Raw genomic sequence first — 25,035 nt, 5'->3', positions numbered from 1 at the left:
CCAGACAGAAAAGGACAGATATTGTCTGATTCCACGCATACGAAAAAAACATCCTGAAGGAGTAAATTCAGAGACAATGCAGATTGGAGGTTACCCTGGGCTGGTGGCAGGAGGAATGTGGAGTTGTTGCCTAGTGGGTAAAGAGTTTCTGTTTAGGGCAATGAAAGGGTTTTGAAAATAGCTGTCAGTGAGGATTGTACAACATTCTGAATGTAATTAATGCCACTGAATTGTATATTTAAAAATGGTTAAGATGGCACAGTTTTATATCTTTTCACGCCAAAAAACAAACTAAAAAACAAAACAAACAACAACAAAAACACACCAGAAAAGCAAAAATCAAACAACCTTTCTTTATTGGAGCAGGAGAGGTTAGGGCTCTGTCAGTGTTCCCATGACTTCACCTTCCCTTTTGTTCTTAAAATAAAAACCTCTATTTTTAGGGATTTTTCACACAAAGGTTCCTGGGACGGTGGGAAGTACTCCCAGCTGCCATCCTATTTCATGGAAGCCTAGCAAGTTATTTAAGTTTAGGAAATGTGTCAGATGGAGATGAAGCCAATGTAATCGCTCTGTGTGTTAATTCAGTTCTTTTCCTGCAAGCCGGGGCCCTGGAAACTTGACTTCACCTCCAGCCCCCAAAGGCGGTTCCAAGTGGTACTGAAGGTGGTGAGAATCATTTCCTCCCCCTGGCAAAAGAATTCCACTTCCTCAGAGTCTGGGGGTCACCTGGTCGCACAGCCGGCGCACTTTGGGATCCCCGGAGCGCAGTCTCAGCCTCCTGCAGGGATCCTTCTGCACCTGCCAGGAGGCCTCGGCACCGGCGTGGGAGCCGTGGGCGTTCCGGCTCCGCAGGCTTTCTCGCTCCCGTGTGCAGGCTCAGACTGCAACTCCTAAGACGGAACTGCAGTGAGTAGGCTTGTGTCCTGTCCCCTAACCTCGGGCCGGGCACCTCAGCTGGTTGTATTGAACTGCTTGTCGAGGGCAGCAGCAGCAGTGGCTGGCCGAGGCAAGTCTGAAGGCTGGCAGACCCTCCTCCCCTTACCACTGCCCGCAGCCCCTTCCCACCCGGTTCGACATTCCAGCCCCCCTCCGGGCCGGCAGTGCTGTCTGGGAGCGCGGAGCCCTCACGGCCGGCGGTGGGTGTGCGGACGACTCCTGGGGAGGAGAAGGCTCTGCGGCCCCTCCTTCTCCACCCGGACCCAGACTCGTGCGTGCCTGCGGGCGCGGCCGGGCTTCCCAATCCCGGGCCGAGCCGCTGTGCCAGTGAAACAGCTGGCACCCGCACAGGGACGCCTGGTCCGCCACGTGGCGGAGGGGGGGCGGGGACAGGGCGGGCGCGGTGCCAGGAGCTCGCAGTCCCGGGAGCAGGTGAGGGCTGACGCGGCTGGTGGGGAGCGTCCGGGGCGGTGCGGGGGCGGCTCCTCTCCCTGTAGGAGGAGGGCCGGGCGTGGGTCACGTCTGCCCCCTGCTCAGGAAGACCAGCCCCCCGCCCCCTGCTTCGCAGTCACTTGGCGGCACACTGACCCTCGGACACGCGCACCTCCATCCGGCCGGAGCTTGGGACGCGGCTGCGGGTGGAGGGAAAGTGGGCTGCACCGCACCAGGTTCGAATTCGCGTAAGTGGGGGTGCGCTGACTGAGGCGCGAGGTGTGTTGGGCTCTGGCGCCAGAGCAAGTCTCAGTAAATCTTGGGGTCCTCTCCAGTGGGCCGAGGGACCGAACAGAGAGGAACGTGTGAGGATGAGCGCTCCATCTGCACGTGGGCAGCCGGGCCAAGCTGCGCTGGGGACCTTTCCGGGGGCCCTCTGCACCCTATTCGTCTCTGCAGCCCACTAAATCCCTGCAATGTCCCCAGCTTCTCTCTGGGCAAACAGTTACGCCCCCTCCCCTGTCCCCCGCGCCCCGACTCTTTTGCTTTGAATACTCCTCAGTGAACTTTCTCTCTCCCTCGCCTTTGCCTCAGTCTCATGGGGCATATTCTTCTTACCTGACCACAAGTTCTACCCTGCATCCACTCTCTCATTCTCCCTTTTCTTCCTCCTTTCAAAGGGCCAGGAGCCCTTTCTCAGTTCCAGCCTTCCGCTGGGGAGAGGGGCACACAGAGCCAGGCACAAGGCCCTTGCCCCCAGGACAGCTGGACCCGCTGACAGGGGAAGGCGCTGCTCCTCTGATGAGAAGCAAGCCCTGATAATGATGCTGTCATCCTCTTCTTACCCACCCTCTCACTCCCCGCCTCTTTCTGACCCTGCTCCAGAGGGACCCTCAGGACAACCTCCTGACTGTTCCTCTCCCACTCTCCTCATGGTCCAGTCTTACATTCACTCAGCACCTGGAGCCAGTCTCGTGAACAATGATGCCCTTGCCCGGTACAAAGGGGTTCAGAGGATGGGACCTCTGTAAAACTGTGTGCTCAAGGGCTGGGCAGCTGGCTCACACACCCTCCCCCCCACCCCCCCGCAAAAAAAAAAAAAAAAAAAAAAAAAAAAAACTGAAGGAGCTCAGGGAAGAAAGAGAGAGATGGGGACAGCAGTGGCTTTAGGACAGCACCGTTTGAGCACAGGGAGCCTCTGAAGGATGAGTAGGTACTGAAGAGGGAAGATGAGTTTCCCAATGAGTAGAACAAGGTTGCTTTCTCAGCCAGGGCCACCATCTGGTACTGAGGAAAGATGAGTGGTCGGGAGAGAGGGAAGGAGGAGCCAGCCTGACTGAGGATGGTGTTTACATTCCAGAGGGATCTCCCCACCCAGACCACCAGGACCTCTGCCTCCATGAGAATGGACCAGGTATCTCAGGTGCAGGAACTCTTCCATGAAGAAGCCCAGCAGGTAGGCCGGGGTGATGTGGGGGCTGCCAAGGCCCATGAGCAAAGAGGCACCAACAAGAAACTGAATGCAAATACGACAGTGCACTATTTGAGAAGTAATTATCTCACAATTTTGGCATTTCAGCTTAATTGAGAAAATAATATACCCAACTCGTAACCTTCTGTATGCAGTCTCTCTTGTTTGCTATTATTTGTAGTAGATTTTTAATCCTGGCCTCCTCTCCCCACTCCTACCCCCACCATGGAGATTTTCCATGAAGAGAGTGAGGACTCAGATAATATGAACTTTTAATATTGAATTAAACCAATCTAAGAAGGAAAATTTATTTCAGAAAAATTCATATATGCTGAAGCCAAATGGATTTCTGGATTCCCTGATGTCTGCCAGGATTTTTTTTTTTCTTTATCCTCTTCCTGTTGATCACTAGTTACAGTAAATGTTCAGTGTAGCTATGGAATTGAAGTGGCTCTCCCAGAAATAGTTAATCCCTTAAAAAAAAAGGCCTTAAGTGTTTATCGGGAAACTACTTGTTTCTAGCATCTTTGTCTGTTGGTTAATCATCACTCAGCTTTGATGTTTTCACTGTCCCTTGGATTTCCATCATGCTTTGTAGAACCGTGCAGGAGGGTTTCCCAAGATTATAACAGGGGGACCGAGCCCCCCAAGAGGGGAGAGAATCAAGGCCTCACACAATAACAAGAGCAGGGTCTAGAACTGTGGGCCCTGAGCCAAGAGGCAGAAGCTGGTGAGGCCGACGGGGCTCGGGGTGGGTGGGGGATCCATGCTGGCTAGTCACCCTCTCCTCGTGGATGGGAGTCCTTATGAGAAGCGCAGCGTGGTGGCGGGCAGGCGGTGAGCACCCCCCGCCCCCAGCAGGCCCAGGGCTGGAATCCTGCTCCTCACACATAGCCCTGGAAGTATTCAAGATGCTTAGAAATGAGTGACTGGAGACTTGGAATGACTCCTCAAAGATGTTTCAGAACTCTTACCCAGAGCTGTTCACTCCTGGGCGACAATGCCTGTGGGACCCCTAGAAAGACCTTGATTTGTCAGGGGTCTTACATTTAATTTAGCTTGCCCAGTCTCCCACCATACTTTCCATGCATTTCCTTTGGGTGTGTAAGGCTGGACATGAGTGTTTATGCACTTAACATATATTTGTGGCCTGCTTCCTAAATAATAGGTTCTGTGTTAAGTATGAAAAAGATACTTGGATGGGAAACATGAGGCCCTTGTACCCAGGAATTCCAAAAAGGGAAACAAATAAGACATTTTTGGTTCATCTCTGAGATAGGGGTCTGTTAAGGCTCAGCTGTACCGCTCTCTGCCTTGTTCAAAGCCTTCAGTGGCTCCCCCTGTCCACCACCCGGTGTTCAAACTCCTTAGCCTCAGCCCTGCACTGTCCGACTCAGCCTGGGTCCCCAGCGTGTTCCTCTTTATCCCCCACCTTCCAGCCAGAGCTCACCATTCCCCAGGCTCTGTGCTTTTATCTTTCCCCTAGGTTGGTTTTTGCTGATACTTCTCACTAAGTACCTAAAGCAGTGTGCCTGGCACCTAAGTGGACGGTAAATGTTAGTAGACTAAGCAAATGAACAGGTAACAGATAACCACAATGCAAGTTAAATGGTCATAAGTGCCCTAAGAGACTTGATTTTTAACTGAGGTGAACGCAAATGCCTCTGTCACCTTCTTCTCCCTCTCCCTCCCCTTCAGTCTCCAAACATTGAGGGATTGGACGACGTTCAATGTCAAGGCCTTTGGTGTTCATGATCTAGACACGTTTGAAATACATCCCTTTTTCTCTATCTCCTCTGCACTTTGTCCAAGGTACCATTTCTTGCCTGGATTATTCATACTCTCCTAACTTCTTTCTTCACATTGCAGCTCCTTCTCTACATTGCTACCAAAGTGATCTTTTTCTAAAGCATAAATTTGTGCATTTGACTCCTCTGATTGAAGCCTTTCAATGGCTTCACCCTGCTTTCGCAATTCAGTTCCAACTCCTTATCTTGGTGCCCAAAGCCTCAGATGTCATTGACCACCCCTGCTCCCACATTAGGCTCTATCACGACACTTACTATGTGGTGCTGAAATGAGCCTTTTCTCTCCTATCTTCCTTAAGGATGTGAACTCTGTAAGTTCAGGGTCAGGTCTTATTCATTTTTGTGTCCTCAATCCCTGCCCTGACTGCTCAGCATATAGAAGATGTTCAGTCAGTACTGGTTCTACGTAACTGAACTTGCCTGACTGGGGACCGGGGCAGCGCCACTTGCAGTCTTGGTGGACGTAGAACAAATGGCAAAGTTGGGAAGCACATCCTGGGCTGAGAGGGTAAGAAAATGATAATAACTACTAAGTGGTGGGCAATTGTGTACTGAACATTTAACATGCATTCCCTCATTTAATCTTTTTTTTTTCTTCAGATTTAATGTGTTTTATTGATTAAATTATTACATTTGTGCCAATTTCCCTTCCCTCTGCTCCCCTCCACCCGGTGGCCCCCCTCCCTCCAGTTGTCCCCCCCTTTTAGATTATGTCCATTAGTTGTGCATACAGTTCCTCCCAACCTCTCTCCGTCTATTCCATTCCCTCCTACCTTGATCCCCAATTCCTATATCATCTCCCTCCCTTTCCCCATTCCCCCTCCCTGTTGACCTCCCCCCAATATGCTTCCCGTACCCACAGTTCCTCTTCCACTCTCGTTGCCTATTTAGTTTGCCTTTGTTTCATCTCCCTAGCTTCTGTTTTTTTTTTTAAACCAGTCCCTTTAACATCTCATATAACAGTGGTTTGGATCAAATGAACTCTTTCAGTTTTATTTTGTCCTGGAAACACTTTCTCTGTCCTTCTATTCTGAATGACAATTTCGCTGGATAGAGTATTCGTGGTTGTAGGTTTTGGATTTTCATTACTTTGAATATTTCTTGCCAGTCTCTTCTTGCCTGTAGGGTTTCCCTTGAGAAGTCAGCTGATAGTCTAATTGGGACCCCTTTGTACATAATTCTTTTCTTCTCTCTTGCTGCTTTTAAGATTCTCTCTTTATCTTTAATTTTTGACATTTTGATTATAATGTGTCTTGGAGTGGTTCTCCCTGGGTCCAGTCTCTTGGGAACTCTCCTTGCTTCCTGGACCTGCAAGTCTATTCCCTTCCCCAAGTCTGGGAAGTTCTCCTTTATTATATTTTCACTCAATTCTTCAAGTTCTAGTTCATCTTCCTCATTCTCTGGCAAACCAATGATTCTTATGTTGGGCCTTTTATAGCTGTCCCAGAGGTTTCTGATCCTTTCATTGTTGCTTCCCATTTCCTCTCGCTGCATTGGTTGACTGCTTGTTCCTTCTCCATATTCCAGTTTGTTGAAATGAACTCTGGATTTTATTTCCTTTCCTTCTGTCTCGTATGCTGTTTTGTTCCTTTCGTTATGAAAGTTTTTCGCTTCTTTCATATCTTTTTCCTGCTCTTTTGTGAATTCTGTAAGCCACCTGATAACAATGGCCCAGAACTGAGCCTCTGACAGGTTTCTTATCTGTTCATCTGTCGGGTTCTCTATCTGCTGCCTGGTGAGTTGTGTTACCGGTATTTCTAAAGTTGCCTGCCTCATTTTGACAGATGCGTTTTGTTTTCTTGGGCCGGCTGTAGGGGGCAGTGCCTGTGTACGCGTCACAAATCAGCGACCGGCCGGCGCCTGCCTGTCCGTGACCTATTTCGCAGCTCTGTGGTGCTTTCTTTGGGGGCGGGGGTCTCAGATGGATTCACACAGTTATTCAGCTAGGAGACCGGGATCCGTCCTCCCGCCCCCCTGGGCCTCACTGTTCAAGGCGATGCGGCGGCCGCTCTCCCCAGCTCCGGAGTCGCGCACCGCCAGGGGCTTGGCCGCAGGGATTCCTCGCCGGGGTCGCGCACTGCCAGGGGCTTGCGCAGCCCGGATTCCTCGCCGCCCGCTGCTCCGGGTGCGACCGCAAACAGCACTGCCCACTTTAACTCTTACCTGCCCAAATGGCACCGCTGGTTTATAACTTCATATGTTGGACTTCCGTGTAGTTTTATTTTCTGGAATTTCTAGTTATCCTTTGTTTTGAAGTAGTTGTATTCCTCTATAGTTGTAGAGGGAGACCTAGCGTGTCCGTCTAAGCCTCCATCTTGGCCGTAAGTCCCCCCCTCATTTAATCTTTTGAATCTTCTTAATATTCTGAAGTAGACAAGACTATTTTGGTGTGACAGATGAAAAATAGAGGCACTTGGAACCCAGGCATGTATGTTGCCCAGGTCTAAGCTTTAATCCTTTCTGCTAAATGTCTCCTGCCTCGGTGGCATGAGCGAAGCCACCCAGATGGTAAATCTAATGTCTGTGTGGGGAACAGATAGCAGGTTGGGTGGCAAACATGTTTGAAGCTGAGCTCTGGGAGTGCCTGGCCTTCCAGGAGTTTCCTATGAACCCTTTTCTAGCTTTACTCCAGTCTTGGGAGTCGGGAATTCTGCTCAGAGCTTTGGAGCCTGAAGAACACAGGATTAAGGGTGCTAGTGGGGAGAGACCCAGTGGGTGGTATGCCAGCCCCATCAATTCAGATCTGCTCTTTTCTTGGTCACTGTGACAGGCAAGTAGCTCTCAGGAGGTTTGGTTACAGTTAGGGTGCTTGTGAGTTAGGTGGAGTGGTGAATGAATGTATTCTTTGTTTGGCTGTACTAGTCTCAGGACCAGATAGGGTAGCTGCGTGTGTGTGTGTGTGTGTGTGTGTGTGTGTGTGTGTGTGTGTTGGTCAGTAATAAGTGGACCAGCTGGGAAGAGGCTGTAGGTCTGAGGGTTTGTGGTGTGATGGTCAAGGGTACATGTGCTGCCTGAGTTCAAGTATAATACTGACTCTAATCCTTTGGGACCTTAGGCTGGTTGCTCACTAAGCTTCCTCACCTATAAAATGTGTACAGTAATAGAACATACCCTAGAGAATTGCAAAGATTGAAAGAGATAATTCATGTAAATATTTAATATAGTGCTTTTCTAACAGTAAGCATTCAGTAAATGCTGGCTAATAATAAAACTAAGGTAGGGAGTATGTATTTGGTCCACGTATAGGGTAGTGATATGAATGATCGCAAGGTTCAATTGGCAAATACATGCATGACTCAGCACAGCAAATTCAAATAGAAGACTTATGGCAGGAGTCCCAAGTCCAGAATGATTCCAGTGGCAAAACCAGAATGTGAGACATTGTCCAGGACAACCTGCTGGATGGGCATGCCATTGTGGAGGATGCCATTGAGGAGGATGGGATATGTTCTAGGCCTAAATGGGTCTAGAGTAGTTTAGCAATATGTGCATGTGCGTGTGTGTGTGTCTGAGAATCTACTGAACTTGTGGCAGGTATGAATCTTGCTCCAGAAGCCTCTGTCCTCAGGCACTTCACTCACTGATGCGTGGTGTGGTTTGGTGGTGGACCTGAACCTGGGAACTTGGGTTTCAAATTCTGACTGTGCCACTGGATGTGCTGGGCCCTTGGACAGGTTATTCAAGGGCTCCCAGTGTGTTTTCACTGCTGTGAGATGGGTTGAGTGTACCTGCTTGTCAGGGTTTTTATGCCACACACAGAAGGATCTGGCCCAGTGGCTGTCACAGGGTGTGAACTAAATACAATGCATGTCCAGTAATTGGATGAAGCAGATATTACTTTGAGACCCAGTAGAGTAGACTGTTGTGAACATGGGGCTGGAAAGCTAAGGAGCAGCTGACGCCTGAGGGAGGCGAATGAAAGGCTAATGACCTGAGATTCCATGCTTGTCTCTGCCAGTCACTGGCCAGAGAGGACTGTGATGGACATGATGTGCTAGGAAGATTAATATGGCAGGAGAAAGCGGGTAACCTGAAACAGTGGGACATGGCAAGTAGACCTGCTGTGGGAGATCTGGAGTCCAGCAGGATCAGATACTTTGAGCATTGGTAGTAGTGAGAAAATTCAGCTCAGCCTGCTTGCGTGTTTGCTTATTTATTTACTTCCTCTCCCGAGGACATGCTTATTGATTTCAGAGAGGGGGAAATGGAAGAAGAGAGAGGGAGAGTAACATTGATGAGTTGCCTCTTGTATGTGCCCTGACCGGGGACCAAACCTGCAACCCGGCATGTGTCCTGACCAGGAATCAGACCCATGGATTTTCAGTTTACAGGATGACTCCAACCAAATGAGCCACAATGGCCAAGGCTCAGCTTATTTATTGAGTGCTTATTCTTGCTACTACTAGAGATATTAAAACTGAAACGTCTTAATTACTGTGGAATAAGGAATACTTCCAACTAATCTGCAGCTTTTATCTTCCTTCTCCCAGGGTTGCATGGTCTTCAGAGAAACTTAAAGGGAAGCTATGTCATGCTATAGCATGAGAACAAGTCACCAAAAACTTCACATTAGCTAGTATGAATGACACATTGTATTCTTTCTTCTTCATCCAGCTCTCCTGCAGAGACTTGAGCTCCAGCAGAAGTAGGTCCACAAGGACTCTTTTCTAGGAAGCCTGTGGGCTAATATATGGCTGGGCTGAGCTAATCGCCCTAGGAAAAAGCTCAATGCAGACCCAGGGAGTGAGTTTCCATCAGAGCCATGACATCTGGGCCACGTGTGGGAGGAAACGTGTCCAGATTGGCTTCCAGGGTGTGACCCACCTCCGACCCTGCACCCAGCATTGCCTGATGTCCTGCCCTCCCTTTCCCTTCTCTGGCTTCTCTTCCTTTGACTCTCCCTGTTGTTTCCTCCTCAATTCAGTGGCTTACTTTGGTTAGCTTGGTGAGAGCAAGAAAGAGAGTCTGGTCAAGTAGCACGGGCAAGAGAGGCAGATAGACGTGAACATGTTTAGAGACACAGGTCCTTAGAGATCCTCTGGCCCAGTCCCCTTGCTCACCATGTCAAGAAACAAGCCCGGAGATGTTGAATGAGCTGCCCAAAGACACATGCAAACAGTGGCAAAGCCAGGCTAACCCATGACCCCATAATACAGCTCTGAGTTGATCTAATTTTTAGGTGATAATGTAAATTTGAGCACTGGTGTCAGGCTTCATTGCAAAAATTTTGCTTTTATTTTCTGCATCCTCATTCGCCTGTGTACAGTTAAGGACCGACTTGTTTTTGCTATGCAATTTCCAGGCCTGTCGTAGCATCTTTTAAAAGCCAATATGCAAAGTGAGCCTTAGCAGCCACATGCAAGGTAAAAGCGTATCACTTTATTAGTATGCAGAGAAGTGAATGCACCTGAGGAGAAAAGAAAAGGGAACTAAGACAAGGCAGTCTTGTTAGCCCCTCCTTTTACAGATAAGGAAACTGGGGCCCAGAATGGTTGGGGGGAAGAGAAGTGCACACATCTGGGGTTTCTGGAGCCATAAGTCCTCTTTGCCCGCCAAGTTTTTGTAGAGCATGAAGCTTATACAATTTTTATGGATTGTCTTTAGTAAAAAGGTTACAAGTTACAAATATGAAATTAGGTATAATCTCTGGGAGGAGCCAAATGCAAGTGAAGTTCTTGAAGCTTAAGCTCTTAGTTTCACTGTAAAAACCACCAATGGTAGCTTTTGGAGGCGGCAGAAGGAGAGAGGCTCATGGCCCTGGGATCTGGGAAAAAAGGGAGGATAGAAATTGTTCTCAGGAGTCAACTGAGTCTGAGGCTTTCACGTGGGCACCGTCACTCTTTTCCGCTCTTTCTTCTTTGTCTTCCCCCCTTTCCATTGTGCAGCCATTGGTTACTCATCCTAGGAGCTCAACCCTGAAAGTGACAATTGGGCCAAAAATATTTGTAAAAAGTGGGATGGAGACATTTTCTGGATGAAGGTGTCCTTGAACCTGGAATGAAAGTGATTCTTCACTGAAATGAATTAGGTGGGAGTCAGTCTCATTTGTACCCAAGGATCTTCAGTTTTAGAGGTGACTGAGTGATGACATGAAGAGGTCAATGCCATTGAAAGAGTTTCCTACTTACCTTTCCTGAGAGAATGGGGAATGCTACGCCACTCAGGGCCAGAGGGACGGCATCAGTTTCTGGGCAGGGCGCAGAAGCAGGAGCGAGGGGCAGGCCTGGGTGAGAGCTTTTTCTTGACTTTCCATGGGAAAGGCAGGGCAGGGCAGGGCAGGTTACGATTGGCTAGTGTGAATAGTTGTGGCAGGCTTTGGGCTAAAGGGTTGGTTTCTAGTTGCTTAGGTCTGGCCCTGAGATGATTTAGCTCAGGGTAAATATTGCCTCGGTGTGTGAAAGTTACATAAAGGGCTTGGTTTGGGGTATAGGTTCAGAATTGTTTGGTTTGCATATGAAAGGGATGCTCCTGGTCTCTACGAATTGGTTAACTCTGAGAGGGTCAATCTCCCTAGTCAGCAAGATTTTTAAGATAAGCAAGAAACAAACAAAACACATGATTAATACATTCATCCTATCTGAATGAGTGGGTTAGGTGACTTGAAAACTTCTTATTGCCATAGGATACATTTCATCCATGGCCAGATACAGAAAAAATACAGTCTTTGCCATCATTTAGTAGCGAGCGTTTGCAAAGAGAATTTTAATGACTCTGAAATACTACTATTCTTGTAATTTGAGTAAGGTGCCAGTAGGTGGTGCTCAGCCTCTGGTCGGGCCTAATTGAACACCCTGGCTTTCTATCAGGGTGGATAACTGAGTTTTAGCTTATTTTTTTTTCATTCGTTTTATACTTTCTCTGACCAAAATATATCTCTTCAGGGTAACAGTTTAAATGCTAGATAGTTCTATATTCAGAGAACAATGTCAAATAATTATAGTAAATTTAATATATACATACTTTCCTGAGTGTAATTCAATTCAATGGCTATTTTTCTTCTTAAGTCATCGTCAGGTAAATATAATGTGATTCTTAAAATTGTTTGTTTTTCCTTCTGAGTTTAAAACCTGAATCAAAAGACTGTTGTGGTGTGCTTTAGAGTAAATTGGCATGAAAAGTCTTTAGCGGTAGCACCTATTCACACTTTGATGCGTTTCTAATAGGATAATTCCTGACAGTTTCCAGTCTCCAGAGAAAGGTCCTCTTTACATTTTGTTTGTTTGTTTTTGTTTCGGTGTTTGAGTATTTGCTTCTTCACATGAACAGGCATAAAGAGAGAGTAAAAGATAGTAGAGTAAAAACCACCAGTCTATGTAAAAAATTCTACAGTGTTCTTTTCTTAATCTACAGATAGCTTGTAAATGACACTCACATGTTCTGTCAGCAGTTGCAGAATTCAGGTGCTTACTGAGGAGCTGGAGGCCGTGGTGGCCTAGCAACCTCACTACTCCAGAAATAGTTCTGTCTGATGAGATGATAAATTCGCTCTGACATGAATCCAAGTGTTCGCAGATTTTAACTTAGAAAGTCATGACTCATTTTGAGTAACTTTTCCTTTTTATTTTAGTCAATTATCAGTAAAGGACAACAAAAACCCAGAACAAATTCTAATTTAAAGAAAGATACACAAATTTTAATGACAGATATTAATTTTACAAAAGTCTTCACTATCATTAAGTAGCTGTTTATGTTATACATTTAAAATATGATTTAAGTCACAGACACCTTTTGGTGAATTCATCCACTGCTTAAATGAAGCTGAGTTATGAACAGATTACTAACTGCGTCAGCATTCTATTTTAAAAATGTTTCTAATATTATGATCATTTAAATATTTTCTTTAAGTAAAAATTAGTTACTATTTTTATTATAGAAGTACTACATGCATGAATTTAAAAAAAATTAAACACTAGAGAATGACATAAATGAAAAGCTTTCTTCCCCTCCCTCTTCACCCCCATTCCCTAGAGACAGTCACTGCTAATGGTTTCTGGTTTTTGTTTTCCAGTGTGATTATGGTTATAACATTAAATAATATATCTGTACCTCAATTTCTTGATCAAATTACCAATTTACTATCAGTTTACTTGTTGCTTCCTGAAATGAAGAAAGGATATTGGCATATTTACTTTCTTCCATTTTTCTTACTTCATTTCTAATTTTTTGTTAGTTGGATTATTATTTTTACATTATGAAGGTTTATAAAATTCATATTTTTCTGCAGTGTTCATAGAAGTATTCATTACAGTTGGTTATAAGAATTTTTAAATCTGTGAATAGAATGTGTGTGTGTAAATGAATAGCCAGGTGACATTATTGGACTCATGGAGAAGGAAACATAATCTTGTCATTAAAGCTTTGCTGCTTCTGAGCAACAGGGTCTTCATGTCTTTCCTTTAATTTTTCTAGTTCTTATGCAGCTACTGCTGTTTCTTATATCCCATGTCACCTGGTTTGCTTTGTTTTTATATTTGGTGATTCTGTTATCTTTTGGGTGACAGTAATTTTTTCCATATATTAACCCGTGGTAGTAAATTACCCTTTCCTTTTCTAACTGTAGAAGTGTGAGAGGCCAGATTTTTCCCTGAACTTCAAAAACGGTATTTTATAATAGATCAAATGCAAAAGTGGGAATGAGAATCCAGTTGTCTTCTATCAGGCCAGACATTAAAAAGATTTGCAAAATGTATAATAAGGGCTCTGTTTTCACTAAGTGTTTTTGTTTTGGAAAGTAATTATTTTTCTTGGAAATATGTCATTTATTTTTAACAGCTAATGGACATTATTGTTATGTTTAAATGACTAGTATATATTTTAAAATACCTCACTTTGAATTTCTAAAATGGTAAATTTCGATAGGTATAACACACAAACAATAGCACCTTGGGTCCTCAATAATTTTTAAGAATATAAAGGGGTCTTGAGACCAAAAAGTTTGAGAATGGCTACTCTAGGGATTAAGTATATATTTTAAACTTACAACAGTTTATTTAGAGTTAATATTTTACCACTTCAATGTAAAATGTAGGAACTTGGCAATCACACAGGCCCTTTGTCAACACCCTCCCCCCACCTTTTATTTTTTCGGTGCCACGTGTGCATATAAAACCTTCAGAACCGCGTTCACCTGTGTCCGCTTCTGGGCTCCACAGGCTGTGAGCTTGAAGCTTCTCAGGTGCCTTGGAAGCGAGCTCTTCTCTCTGCTGCCCTGGGTTGCTCTCTCCTTTGCTCCCCCGACCTCCAAGCCCATTTGCAGGAATTTCTCCAAATGTTTGATTTGCCGGTAGCACCTTTTTCCCCTCTTTTCTAGTTATAATTATGATTTCATACTTAAAAGTATATATCTTTTCTATCATTCTCATGGCAATTGGGAAGTTAGAAAAGAGCTAGGTATGTTTATTGCTGCTGGGGTGACTTATAGATGGACAGAGAGAGGAAAATGATACAAATACACACATACATGTTTATCTAGCTCTCTATCTTTCTATATATATTAAAAACCATAAACTTAAAGTGATATCTCTAATTTCAATTCATCACCCTGCAGTTTATTCTTCTATTCTTTTCTCTTTCCCTAGATGTGAATCACTTCTCCAACAGTGAGAAATTTGACTCCTGTTCAATGTACAGGGGTGAGCACAGGTAGGTTTACAGTTTTGAGTATATGAAACACAACTTATTCTTGTATTATTATTGATTAATTATTGTATTATTTTCCAACAACCGTAAACCTACTTTTGCCCACTCTGTATTTTCTTAATTGCTCAACCCTATAATTCATGGAATATAGATTCTGAATTCGTAACTTCCACTCTTGCAAAAAACCCCAAAATTTCAATGTAGAATTGATTTTAGTTTGGTAGTTATTTCTGTCTTTGGACTGGGAGCACATAACCAAAATACTATGTTCAAAAGTTTCTCTGGTCATGTCTTTTCCCACCTTCAATGTGGTTATGTTATTCATTTGAATTTGTTAGGTTAATTTGCATCCTATTTTAATTTTTATCTCTCATTCTATTAATTTGATTTGAGGTTTTTAAAAAAATTTTTTTATGAAAACAAGACCCATACATACGCTGACTACAGAAACCTATTTCAGATTGAAAGACACAGAGGCTGATTTTGTTTTATTTTGAGTATGTAAAATATCAATGTGATTACAAAAGTAAAAACTACTCAGTACATAAGAATTTTTTTTTCTTTAACAGTACAGAGGTCTTTTTTTTTTTTTTTTTTAAATTTTCTTCATACTTATCATGCCATGAATTCATAGGGAATGAGTTCCTGCAGCCCAGGCTCCTTTCCACTGGTTCTCACCCAGTGTGCTCCTCTGTGGGGAGCAGGCTGATGCTTCGGCTGAACCAAGGTACCTTACTCTTTGGCTTTTTTCTTTTTCTGATTGTTTTCCTTCACACACTTCAGGAAGCTATCTCAGCTCTTAGAGTGCTCAATACGTACATTAATTCTCCTGGCAAGAATCTTGCCCTTAACTTGTTCGTTCACAGCAGTGTCTGCCGCGTGCTGAGTGACACTGTAGACCCTCCGGTTTTGCGTGGTAACATTGCTGGGGCATTCCTTTTCAGACAGTGTCTGCTACATTACCTTTCCTGTAGACTCACACGTATGTGGCCAAAGGGACGACTTCATGTTTTTTAAAAGGCCCAGAGGACATACAGTGGGTGCTTTTCCTCTTTTCGTTTGTGTTAGTCACTTGGCCAATTACTGGAAGATGGCAGTTCTGACCCAAAAGCCATAAGAATTCTTAAAAAGATATAATTTTGGTGAATCCACTGAAGCATGTAGAGGAATAAATTTTTTGCAGTTGAGTTTTAGCTGGTTTGCCTGTTACTAGGAGAGGGTGTTAGGATCCACGTTTCTCCTCCTGGTGTTAAACACACATGGGCTTTCTACTGGCAGCCTGTATCCTGTAGGAAAAGCTCTGCTCTTTTGCCAAGGATGCTGGGAGGGGTGGGGACACTCTTGTTTAGGTGGCATCGCTCCTGCGGGATTTTACCCTTTTGGAGATGGTATCACATATTCAGAGCACTGCATCTTTGGGCTCTGAGTCTGAAGGGCAGAGCAGCTGGTCTGTGAGGAAGGACATGGTGTGTGGTCTGGGGAGGCAGAGCGCATGCAGGGATTTCCCATCAAGCATCAGTGTTTTCCTGGCATCTGAGGGCCTTGCCACTGCTGGAGCTGTGTGGTTGTATGACCAGCCTTGGGGAAGGATTAGGATGAACAGGCATGGAAAAACCACAGATCAACCATACAGGGACTACTGTTTCTAGACACTGGCTTTTGAAGATACCTGCATTGCCACAAAGAGCTTCTGTTTCTAGGAATGGCTGAATCAATATTGACCAAGGGTGCTTCCGGAGTGGAATCCAGGGAAATCAGACTCTGACCACTCCACTTGGGTCCTCAGCTCCTTCGCTGCAGAGCTGTGTCTGTTTAAATGCACCAGTGGGTGCAGAGCATCGCTGACGCTGTTCTAGACGTCCTGGGGTGATCCAGAAAGGCTGGGCCCAGGCAGAAGCTGAAGAGGCAGCTTTCAGGGCTGTGCTGTAGAGCAGGGATTCACCTCATACATGAGGTCAAGGTAGTTGAGAAAATAGAAAATACATCCTCAATAGGACCTCTTTTCTTTCTCCTCCTCCTGACTTTGCTGAAGACAGCATCGCTCACATTTAAAATGGTCTGTTGTGCTCTGGCTGGTGACTCATGTGGTTGGAATGTTGCCTCATACACCAAAGGGTTGTTGGTTTGATCCCCGAACAGCAAGTGTAAGGGAGACAACCAACGGTTCTCTCTACCCCCACCTCTCAAATCAATAAAAACATATCCTCAGGTGAGAATTTTTAAAAATACTTTAAAAATAATAAAAATAATAAAATTGTTTGTTTTGCTTCATGTTTACAAAAAGCTTTCACAGTGATCATCTCATCTAACTGGACAACATCTCTCTGATGCTGGTGTGTTGCTTTCTGCATCTCCTTCAGTCCCCATGGGTGGGGTCTGGACCAGGGCCCTGCCCAGAGCCAGAGGAAAGGTGCCCACCCTGCCCACTGGATCACAGCTCAGCAGCAGCTGGGGATGTTCTGTGATGTGCAATGAATAATTAACTACTCAGCTTTCAGAAAGCAAACTGCTGGCTGGTGTGAATCTAACCCCAGGCAGAGCCAGTCTCCACAGGGGCCCTTGGGGAGGAAGGGACAGGCTTTGACCCGCTCCTGACCTGAGTGGGCAGAGGCAGGGTTTCTCACCAGGTTTCTTTTCCTCCAGCCGCCAAAAGAGGGACAAGGTGTCATCTCGTATTTCAGATGTGTTCATTAAGGCTTGGCAGGTGGCCTGCAGGGGATGTCTGTTTCCGAGGAAAGGCTCCAGGCAGTAGCTGGCTCACATGGCTGCCTGTGACAGAACTCTTCTTACTAAGCTCTGCTTGCTGGATGCAGGAAGCCCAGTGGTTTCCTCTTCTGGGCACCTTTTTGGTGCTGTTTGCCCCCTTTCTCGATGCCTGCTCAGTGTAGAGATTTTCTGTTCACAGGAAAAAGGGTCCCACTTTTGAACCAACACACCCACCAGGCGGCTGTGGTGTTTCAGTGTAGGGTGCAGGCTCAGAGGGATGAGAGCCGGCCTCTGGTCCTGGGACCTCGGGAAGGAATGTCCTAGCAGTGAGCAGGGGTGATTGCCCAGGGCCTGGCTCCGAGCCCTGTGCCTCTGGAACCTGCCTAGCTTGTCCCTGCCAGGAAAGAAAGGAGCCTGAACCTTGAGTGTGTCTGTGGTGTGCATTCTGAGGGGCCTCCTGGCTCCTTGCTCTCTTTTATCTTAGTCCCCACCTCTGCTTTCCAGTAGACGCTGTACCAGGCACGGCACGCACTGTATTCCCATCTCTTTCCCCACAACCTGTTCTCTCTGTGTCTTAGAATGTTAAAAACAACTGTTACAGTGCGGGTTCCCCACAAATCCCCCAAACCTGTGCGTTTGGGGATGGGGGAAAGGGACAGCTTTCAAGGTGACTTTGCACATCTATGGCTGGTAGCTAGTGTCTTAGTTATGCAAATGGCTTTGGTTCTTCCAAGGCCCCAAGGAGGTGGGAGGCGTTTTGACTAGGAATGGTGCAGAAAGAGCATACAGAGCCTGCGCAAGGTTCTGTGAATGGTCAGAACCTGTTACCGGGCTCACTACGTCACAGTCTTGGTCAGGGATTTAAAATTAAGGTGGCAGATATTTTGGAGAGGAGAAGCAGTTTGCAGAGAGTAGGGGGAACCACGTGGTTTTAGAAAGAGAAGAGATCCATGTGGCTCTGAAAGGGCAGAGAGAGAACCATGCATGATCCAGTGCAACATGGCACATGCTTTCCTGGACTGTTATATGGAGGCTGATGGTATCGTACCCCAGATCCTGAAGGAGACAGCTGACAGATAAGGGATGGGGAACTTCTGGGCATGTCTTTGGCTTCTAGCCTTTTTGGGGAGCAAGGGAAGTGCTGGGCCCCATGGGAGAACAGGGCTCTGAGCTGAAGTGCTCACTGCCCTCCCCAGGTTGGAATATTATAAATAAAGACCTGTTTTCCTCAACATTAGTTCTTGGGTTTTACACCAAGGCGCCATGTGAAAGAACCCCCTTTTGTTCTGTAACAGGACTCTTGTTGTTTTGGAATTGATGATTGGGGCCCAGATTTGGAGGTGAAGAGAGTTTTTAACAATTGGGACCAGACCTCCCCCCTAGGGCTTAACAAGGCAGCACAGAACTGGCCCAGGCACCACCTACTGTTGCCCAGCCACCCCACCTCCCCTGCCCTGGCTGATGGAAATCCCTGGGTAGAGATGATGCAGAGGAAAAGTCTGTGAGCCATGGTCTTTGTGGAAGGGCATGCTTGAGATGAGGGGTTCCTCAGCCTCTGAGATGAGGGGGTTGGCTGTGGAGCCCTGTGTGTGGGGAGCAGCTGGTAAGCTGCCTTCCTGTGGGATGGACCTGCCCTCGGCCTCTCTGAGCGGGAGCTAAGGGAACTGGAGAGAGCTTGAGAGCAGAGCAAGGGCAGGTCGCAGAGTCGCTAGTTGTGATATTGTGATTTTTAATGAGAACTACATATTTGGTTTTCATCCCCATTCCTGGCACAGAACTCCTAAGACTCTTGGAATTTTCTAAGTGATAAGAGTGATAAGGTGACTAAACAAACTGCTTTTGACCACAAGTTAATTGATGCTAATGAAGTGACTTTTGGAAAATACCTGAGGATGGTGGCTGGTTAGGTGACCAGGGGAACCAACCATGTGATTAGAGGGTTGGGACTTTTAGGGGAAGGGTGAAGGGATAAGCATTGAATCAATCACCAATGGCCAATGATTTAATCAACCAAGTGTGTGTAATGAAGCCTCCATAAAAACCCAAAAGGAGAGGGTTCAGAGAGCTTCCAGGTTGGGGGACAGATGGAGATTTGGGGAGGGTGGCGACTCAGAGGGCATGGGACCACCACACCCTCCCCCTGTGTACCTCTTTCATCTGGTGGTTCCTGAGTAATACACTTTATTTTTCTTTAAAAAAAAATCTTTATTGTATTTTTTCCATTACCCTTTAGTCCCTTTATACCCTTGTCCCCCCAGCAATCACCATGGCCACAAGTCCTTGCTCCTTTTTGCTCCATCCCTCCTCCTATTCACCCCTCCCCCTCACTAGCTGTCATTGGCTCTCCATCTATGAGTCTGTCTCTGTTTTGCTTGTTAGTTCAGGTCATTAGATTCCACATATGAGTGACATCATATGGTATATGTATTTCTCTGACTGGCTTATTTCACTTAGCATAATGCTCTCCAAGTCCATAGATACCATCACAAAGGGTAAAATTTTCTCCTCCTCCTCCTCCTCCTCCTTCTTCTTTTATGGCCAAGTAGTATTCCATTGTGTAAATGTTCCATAGCTGTTTTATTCACTCCTCTACTGATGGACATGTGCTGCTTCTACATCTTGGCAATTGCAAATAATGCTATAATGAACATAGGAGTGCTTATGTTCTTTCAAATTAGTGCTTTGGTTTCCTTTCGATAGATTCCCCAAAGTGGGATCACTGGGTCAAAAGACAGACCCATTTTTAATTTTTTGAGATATCTCCATACTACTTTCCGTAGTGGCTGCAACAGTCTGCATTCCCACCAACAGCGCAAAAGGGTTCCCCTTTCTCCACATCCTCACCAGCACTTGTTTGTTGATTTATTTATTCCTGAGTTATATCCTTTTATAATCAACTGGCAATCTAGTAAGTAAAATGTTTCTGTGAGTTCTCTGAGCCACTCTAGCAAATTAATTGAACCCAAGGAGAGGGTCGTGGGAACCTCCGATCATTAGCCTGTGGGGCAGAAGCCTCGGTGACTATTTGGACTTGCAGTTGGCATCTTAAAGGAGCTGAGGGACAGTCTTGAAGACTGAGCCCTTAACCTGAGGGATATGACACTATCTCTGAGTAGATAGTGTCAGAATTGAGTTGAATTGTAGGAAATCTAACTGGTGCCAGAGAATTGCTTGCTGTGGTATCATTCTGACAGCAGTTCCGATCCCACACATTGGAACTGGTGTCAGAATCATACCAGACGTGGCCCAAGTGGTCGCTATGCAAGGTAGCTGGTTTGAGTTGTCTAGATAGTACTCTCCTGAAAGGTTAACTCTGGAGCAGTAGCAAATGGCTGCGGGCAACCTGGAGGTGATGAGGCTGGGGGACATGGCGGAGGAGGGCGAGGCGAGAACGGGGCATCCAAGCTGGTGCTCCCATGTTGATGTCTGCAGGCAGCATGCCAGTGCAGGGAGGCTGGAAAATATCCCTGCGAATCTCTGAATTACCTACTTGGCATTTTTTTCTAGGGGTTTCTCTCTCACCCTTGGTCCCTTTTTCTGTGCTTCTCTCTCTCTCTCTCTCTCTCTTTTTCTCTCTCTCCTTATATCAGTATCTCTATCTAAGGATTGCAGTGTGGGGGCCAACTCAGTTTTTTCCTTAGAATCTGACGAGCAGGCTCTGCGAAGACTTAGTTTTATTATTTTGTCACTTGGTTAGAAAAGGTAGGCACACTCCCCTACACATCTTGAAATAAGCTTTTGTGGTTTAACCACCAAACCCAATTCACACCATCTGTACTTCCATTCTCAGGGTAAAGAGTTTCCTGGAGTTTCTGCCTCATTCATCTGTGAAGCACCTTGAATGCTGATTTAATCCAATGAGATCCAGGGAATGAAAATCTTTTTATATGACTATGACTTTAGATAAACAAACACATAAGCAAAACAGCCTTCTGAGTGAAAATACAAAGTCTGGGAGAGATGAATGAAGTGTTGAAAATCACGATGTATTCACAATTAAGCCAATCCTAGGATATTAGATATTAAAACCTGAAAGATTGAAATTTAGGAGAGAAGAGGGCAAGTAACCTGTGGTTACTTGGACTTGTATAAGGCAAAGTCCAGGTTTTACCGTCTGCCCCTGAGGATACACATGCCCCTGTGGACTTGGGCAGGGGTGTCTTTTCTCCCAGACTCTCTTGCCTCAGCTATAAACAGGGTCCCTCACCCCACTTGCCTCTCAGGTGTGTCGTTAAGATCAAAGGAGGGAATTGATGTGGAAGCTGAAAGCACTCTCTAAATCATTATTCTTTGTGGCAGATAGTTGCTGTTATTATTACTGTTTCTAGTAAATAATAGGCCTGTAACAAGCCATGGGTAGGAAGCTGAACACCAGCAGAGACAGGAAGTTGAGCCATGTCCTGAATTTTGAGATTAGGATCCTGGCAAACGATCTGACATTCACCACACAGGTCCCTTGGTACCGTTTGTTCAAGGACAAGTGTAGGTTGGCAGGGTCCTAGCTTTAAGTCACGATCACTATTCTCACATTTACTACTTTCAGGGGACTCCTCGTCTGTGGTTTGTGAGAGACAGATGGACAGAAATACACCTAGGTAAAAGGAGTTCCAGCTGCAGTTAGGGATTGAGAGGGGCCACCAAGGAGTCCCTTGTGGCTTCAGTGACACCCCTGATGACTTCTTGGTCTGTGCGTATGTGATATAAGAGCAAAAGAGGAGCTGGGAGCCCCTCTTTTTGTTCTGACCAAGTATAGTTGGCCTCAGCCTTTGGTGCTGGGCTGTAGGCACACCCACTGTTCTCAGCCACTCAGGGGCCATGCCGCTGCAACTCTGGCCTTAGATTTTTCTCCCCAGCGCTCTTGGTTTTTTCCTGCCCTTTTACTGTGTTTATAGGTCACATACACCCACCAGTTAGACTCGTTGCACACAGTGGCTCATGGTGGGTCTTAGTGCTTTCCCAGGTGAGAACCATGATCACTGCTGTGGCCGTTGAGGGCGCTGGAAAAGTCAACTGATGTCTGGATTTAATGACCAAGCCTCTGCAAGAGCAGCTCACAACATGAGCTGCTACTGGTTTTGTTTAAGATCATTTTAGTGTTTCCACAAGGTTTTATCTTTAAAAAAATTTATTTATTTATTTATTTTCAGAGAGAGGGGAAGGGAGGGAGAAAGAGAGGGAGAGAAACATCAATGTGTGGTTGCCTCTCGTGTGCCCCCAACTGGGAACCTGGCCTGCAACCCCGGCCTGTGCCCTGACTGGGAATCAAACCAGCGACCCTTTGGTTCACAGGCCAGCTCTCAGTCCACTGAGATACACCAGCCCGGGCCACAAGGTTTAATTTTTTTAGCAGAGTTTCCATTTCAGTGTTCCGTAAGTGCATTTGTATTTATGAACTGGAAAAGTGAGGAGGGTATCTGTTTAAGTACTTATTAGCCTCTGATCCTAGACAACGGCCATACGATGTCTTAGACTCCTGAAAATGGGCTTAGCGATCATTGTATCAGCCGGCATTTGATTAGGAACACAGAAACCACTCCGGGTATTTTAAACAAAAGGAATTTAACACAGAGAATTCATTACAGAAGTGTTAGACCTAGGGGCAAAAGTGTAAAGTAAGTTTACCCAAAGATCAGGAAGTGCTAGAAACTGCTGTCCCTCCGTTCCCCCTTTCCCCAGGACTGGAGGGCTAGAGGGGACAAGAACATTACCCAGAGCTCATGACCTCTGCCTGACCTGGAACCCAGAATCCCATGCTCATCTAGAACTGGCAAGAGCACCTTGACCTATACTCCATGGGCAGCACTCAGTCACAGGGCCACACCTACTCGCAAAAAGACTGGGAAATGTAGTCTACGGAGGGGCTAGAAGGAAAGGATGCATTTGCTGAAGACTAGTCTCTGCCAAATATGGTTACAGGAATCACTGCTGTTAGGAGAGAACAGTGACCCTTTTGCAGATTCAACCTTCAAGACTGTGTGTCTGTGTATACACAAGCCTGCCCTGTGGGCATAAGATGAGAGTGTTTTAAAGCTAAGTTCTCCTGCTTCCTCTGTTCTACTTCCCTCCCCTCCCCTCCCCTCCCCTCCCCTCCCCTCCCCTCCCTTCCCCTCCCCTCCCCTCCCCTCCCCTCACTGGCCCTCCTTGGTGCTGCTGAGCTGCCTTCTATGTGCCCTGCTTCCAGGCAGCCCTGGCCCAGCCCCAGCCCTGGTGGAAGACCCAGTTGTTCGTGTGGGAGCCAGTGCTGTTCGGGACCTGGGATGGTGTGTTCACGTCCTGCATGATCAACATTTTTGGGGTTGTTCTTTTCTTGAGGACTGGCTGGCTGGTGGTGAGTGATGGCTTGGTGGCCCTGGAGTTTCTTGTGGGCATGTGACATGGGAATCTCTGTCACCCTTGAGCATTGCACAGTGCAGATGAATCTAAAACACAAACTAAGCAAACAAGAACAGAGACAGAATCATGGATACAGAGAGTGTTTTAATGGTTGCCAGATGGGAGGGGGTGTGGGGGAATGGGTGAAGGGGTGAGGGGATTAAGAAGTACAGACAGGTATTTACAGAACAGCCATGGGGATATAAAATGCAGTATAGGAAACAGAGCAGCCAAAAAACATATACGCAAGACCCGTGGACATGAACAGTGGTGTGGGGATTGCCTGAGAGAGTGGAGGGTGCCAGGTGAAGGGAGGAAAAGGGGGAAAAATCAGGATGATTGTAATAGCGTAATCAATAAAATGTAAGCCCTGGCTGGTTTGGCTCAGTGGATTGAGCGTCGGCCTGCGAGCTACGTGTCGCTGGTTCGATCTTCCAGTCAGGGCACATCAGAGAAGGAAAACTCTGACTCCAAAAAACCTCCGCTGCCTTGCGGCATACCTCTTCAGGGGAAAGGCTAAGGGAGTAAACCCCAACAGAAAATCCGGAGCCGGAGTCCCTAAGGCGGTTTGACGTTGTAGTAAACACCGGCAACTCCTGCGGCGCACCTGAAGCCAAGCTGTATTGACTCCGTCTTTCCCTTGGACCCTTCAGCTGCGAAGAGAGGGGGGGTCTGCTGCATGGGCAACAGCAGACCCTCCATATCACCCTGCCCAGGCTCTGTAGCTTCAGCTTCACTGGAGAGGACACTCCAGTGTCATCGCAAGATGTCGATTCAACACGGGAGGAGACAGATACCGTGTCACTCCCGAGTCGGACTGCACAGCCATTCTCAGCGGTGCAGATAGACTCTTAAGAAGCTACACCATCGTCTCTCGAGACGGACGGCTGCCGACGACGACGACGAAATCAATAAAATGTAAATTTTTAGAAAACAGTTGACAGACCCACAAACATAAAAAATTATATATTGAAATCAAAATTCATAAATTGAAATTTTATGTATGGTTTAAACTTAGTTAAAATACAAATAATAATCTAAAGTAAATATAAAAATTACAAGTAAGTATACTCATTTTAACTGAATATAACAGCAAAGCTTAAAATAACCCAAGAGCACTGTTATATTATAATACATCTGCCCTGGCGGCTGTGGCTCAGAGTATTGAGCACTGGCCTGTGAACCAAAAGAAAGTCGCTGGTTCAATTCCCAGTCAGGGCACATGTCTCATGCGGGCCAGGTCCCTGGTTGGGGGCATGTAAGAGGTGACCGAGATGTCTCTCTCCCACACCGATGTTTCTCTCCATCTTCTCCTCCTTCCCTTACTCTCTCTTTAAGAAATAAACAAATAATATATTTAAAAAATAAAATAAGGTTAAGGCCCAGAGTTCAGCCTTAACCATATCCAGGTGGGTCTGATTTTTACTTCATTAATGTGTAGAAAGCTTAGGGCAGAGTCAGCAACCTCTCTGGTGTGGATGCTAAGACTTCACACCCTTAACACCCCTCCCAAACTTACAGGGGCTCCCACTTACAAAAACACAGTCTGCAGATCAGACCTTTCATCCTGATGGCAGCCTCAAGTTTCTGGGACGGACCTCTGTTTCTGTCTTTTCCTGCAGGCCGCTTCACTGCCAAGCGAGTCTTCAGCTTGTGCCCAAGGTGGGC

General features: G+C 46.1%; 1 protein-coding gene across 3 annotated transcripts in view; it reads left to right on the top strand.

The window, feature by feature from the left end:
- Window positions 1–1,381: 1,381 nt before the first annotated feature.
- Window positions 1,382–25,035, top strand: part of SLC12A8 (solute carrier family 12 member 8) — a 153,408-nt gene continuing 129,754 nt past the window's right edge. For 2 of the 3 annotated variants that reach the window (XM_090266056.1, XM_090266065.1), the window contains exons 1-3: window positions 1,382–1,619; window positions 2,732–2,827; window positions 23,177–23,323. In XM_090266056.1, coding sequence (XP_090122182.1) covers window positions 2,771–2,827; window positions 23,177–23,323 — 204 coding nt within the window. In that variant the 5' untranslated portion in view covers window positions 1,382–1,619; window positions 2,732–2,770. The remainder of the gene's footprint in view (window positions 1,620–2,731; window positions 2,828–23,176; window positions 23,324–25,035) is intronic. The other variant, XM_090266075.1, reaches the window with a different exon arrangement.

This window comes from Furipterus horrens, unplaced genomic scaffold (genome assembly GCF_987537825.1).
Source record: "Furipterus horrens unplaced genomic scaffold, mFurHor1.1.pri manual_scaffold_1, whole genome shotgun sequence".
Lineage (NCBI taxonomy): Eukaryota > Metazoa > Chordata > Mammalia > Chiroptera > Furipteridae > Furipterus > Furipterus horrens.
This window is presented reverse-complemented; position numbering and strand designations above follow the sequence as displayed.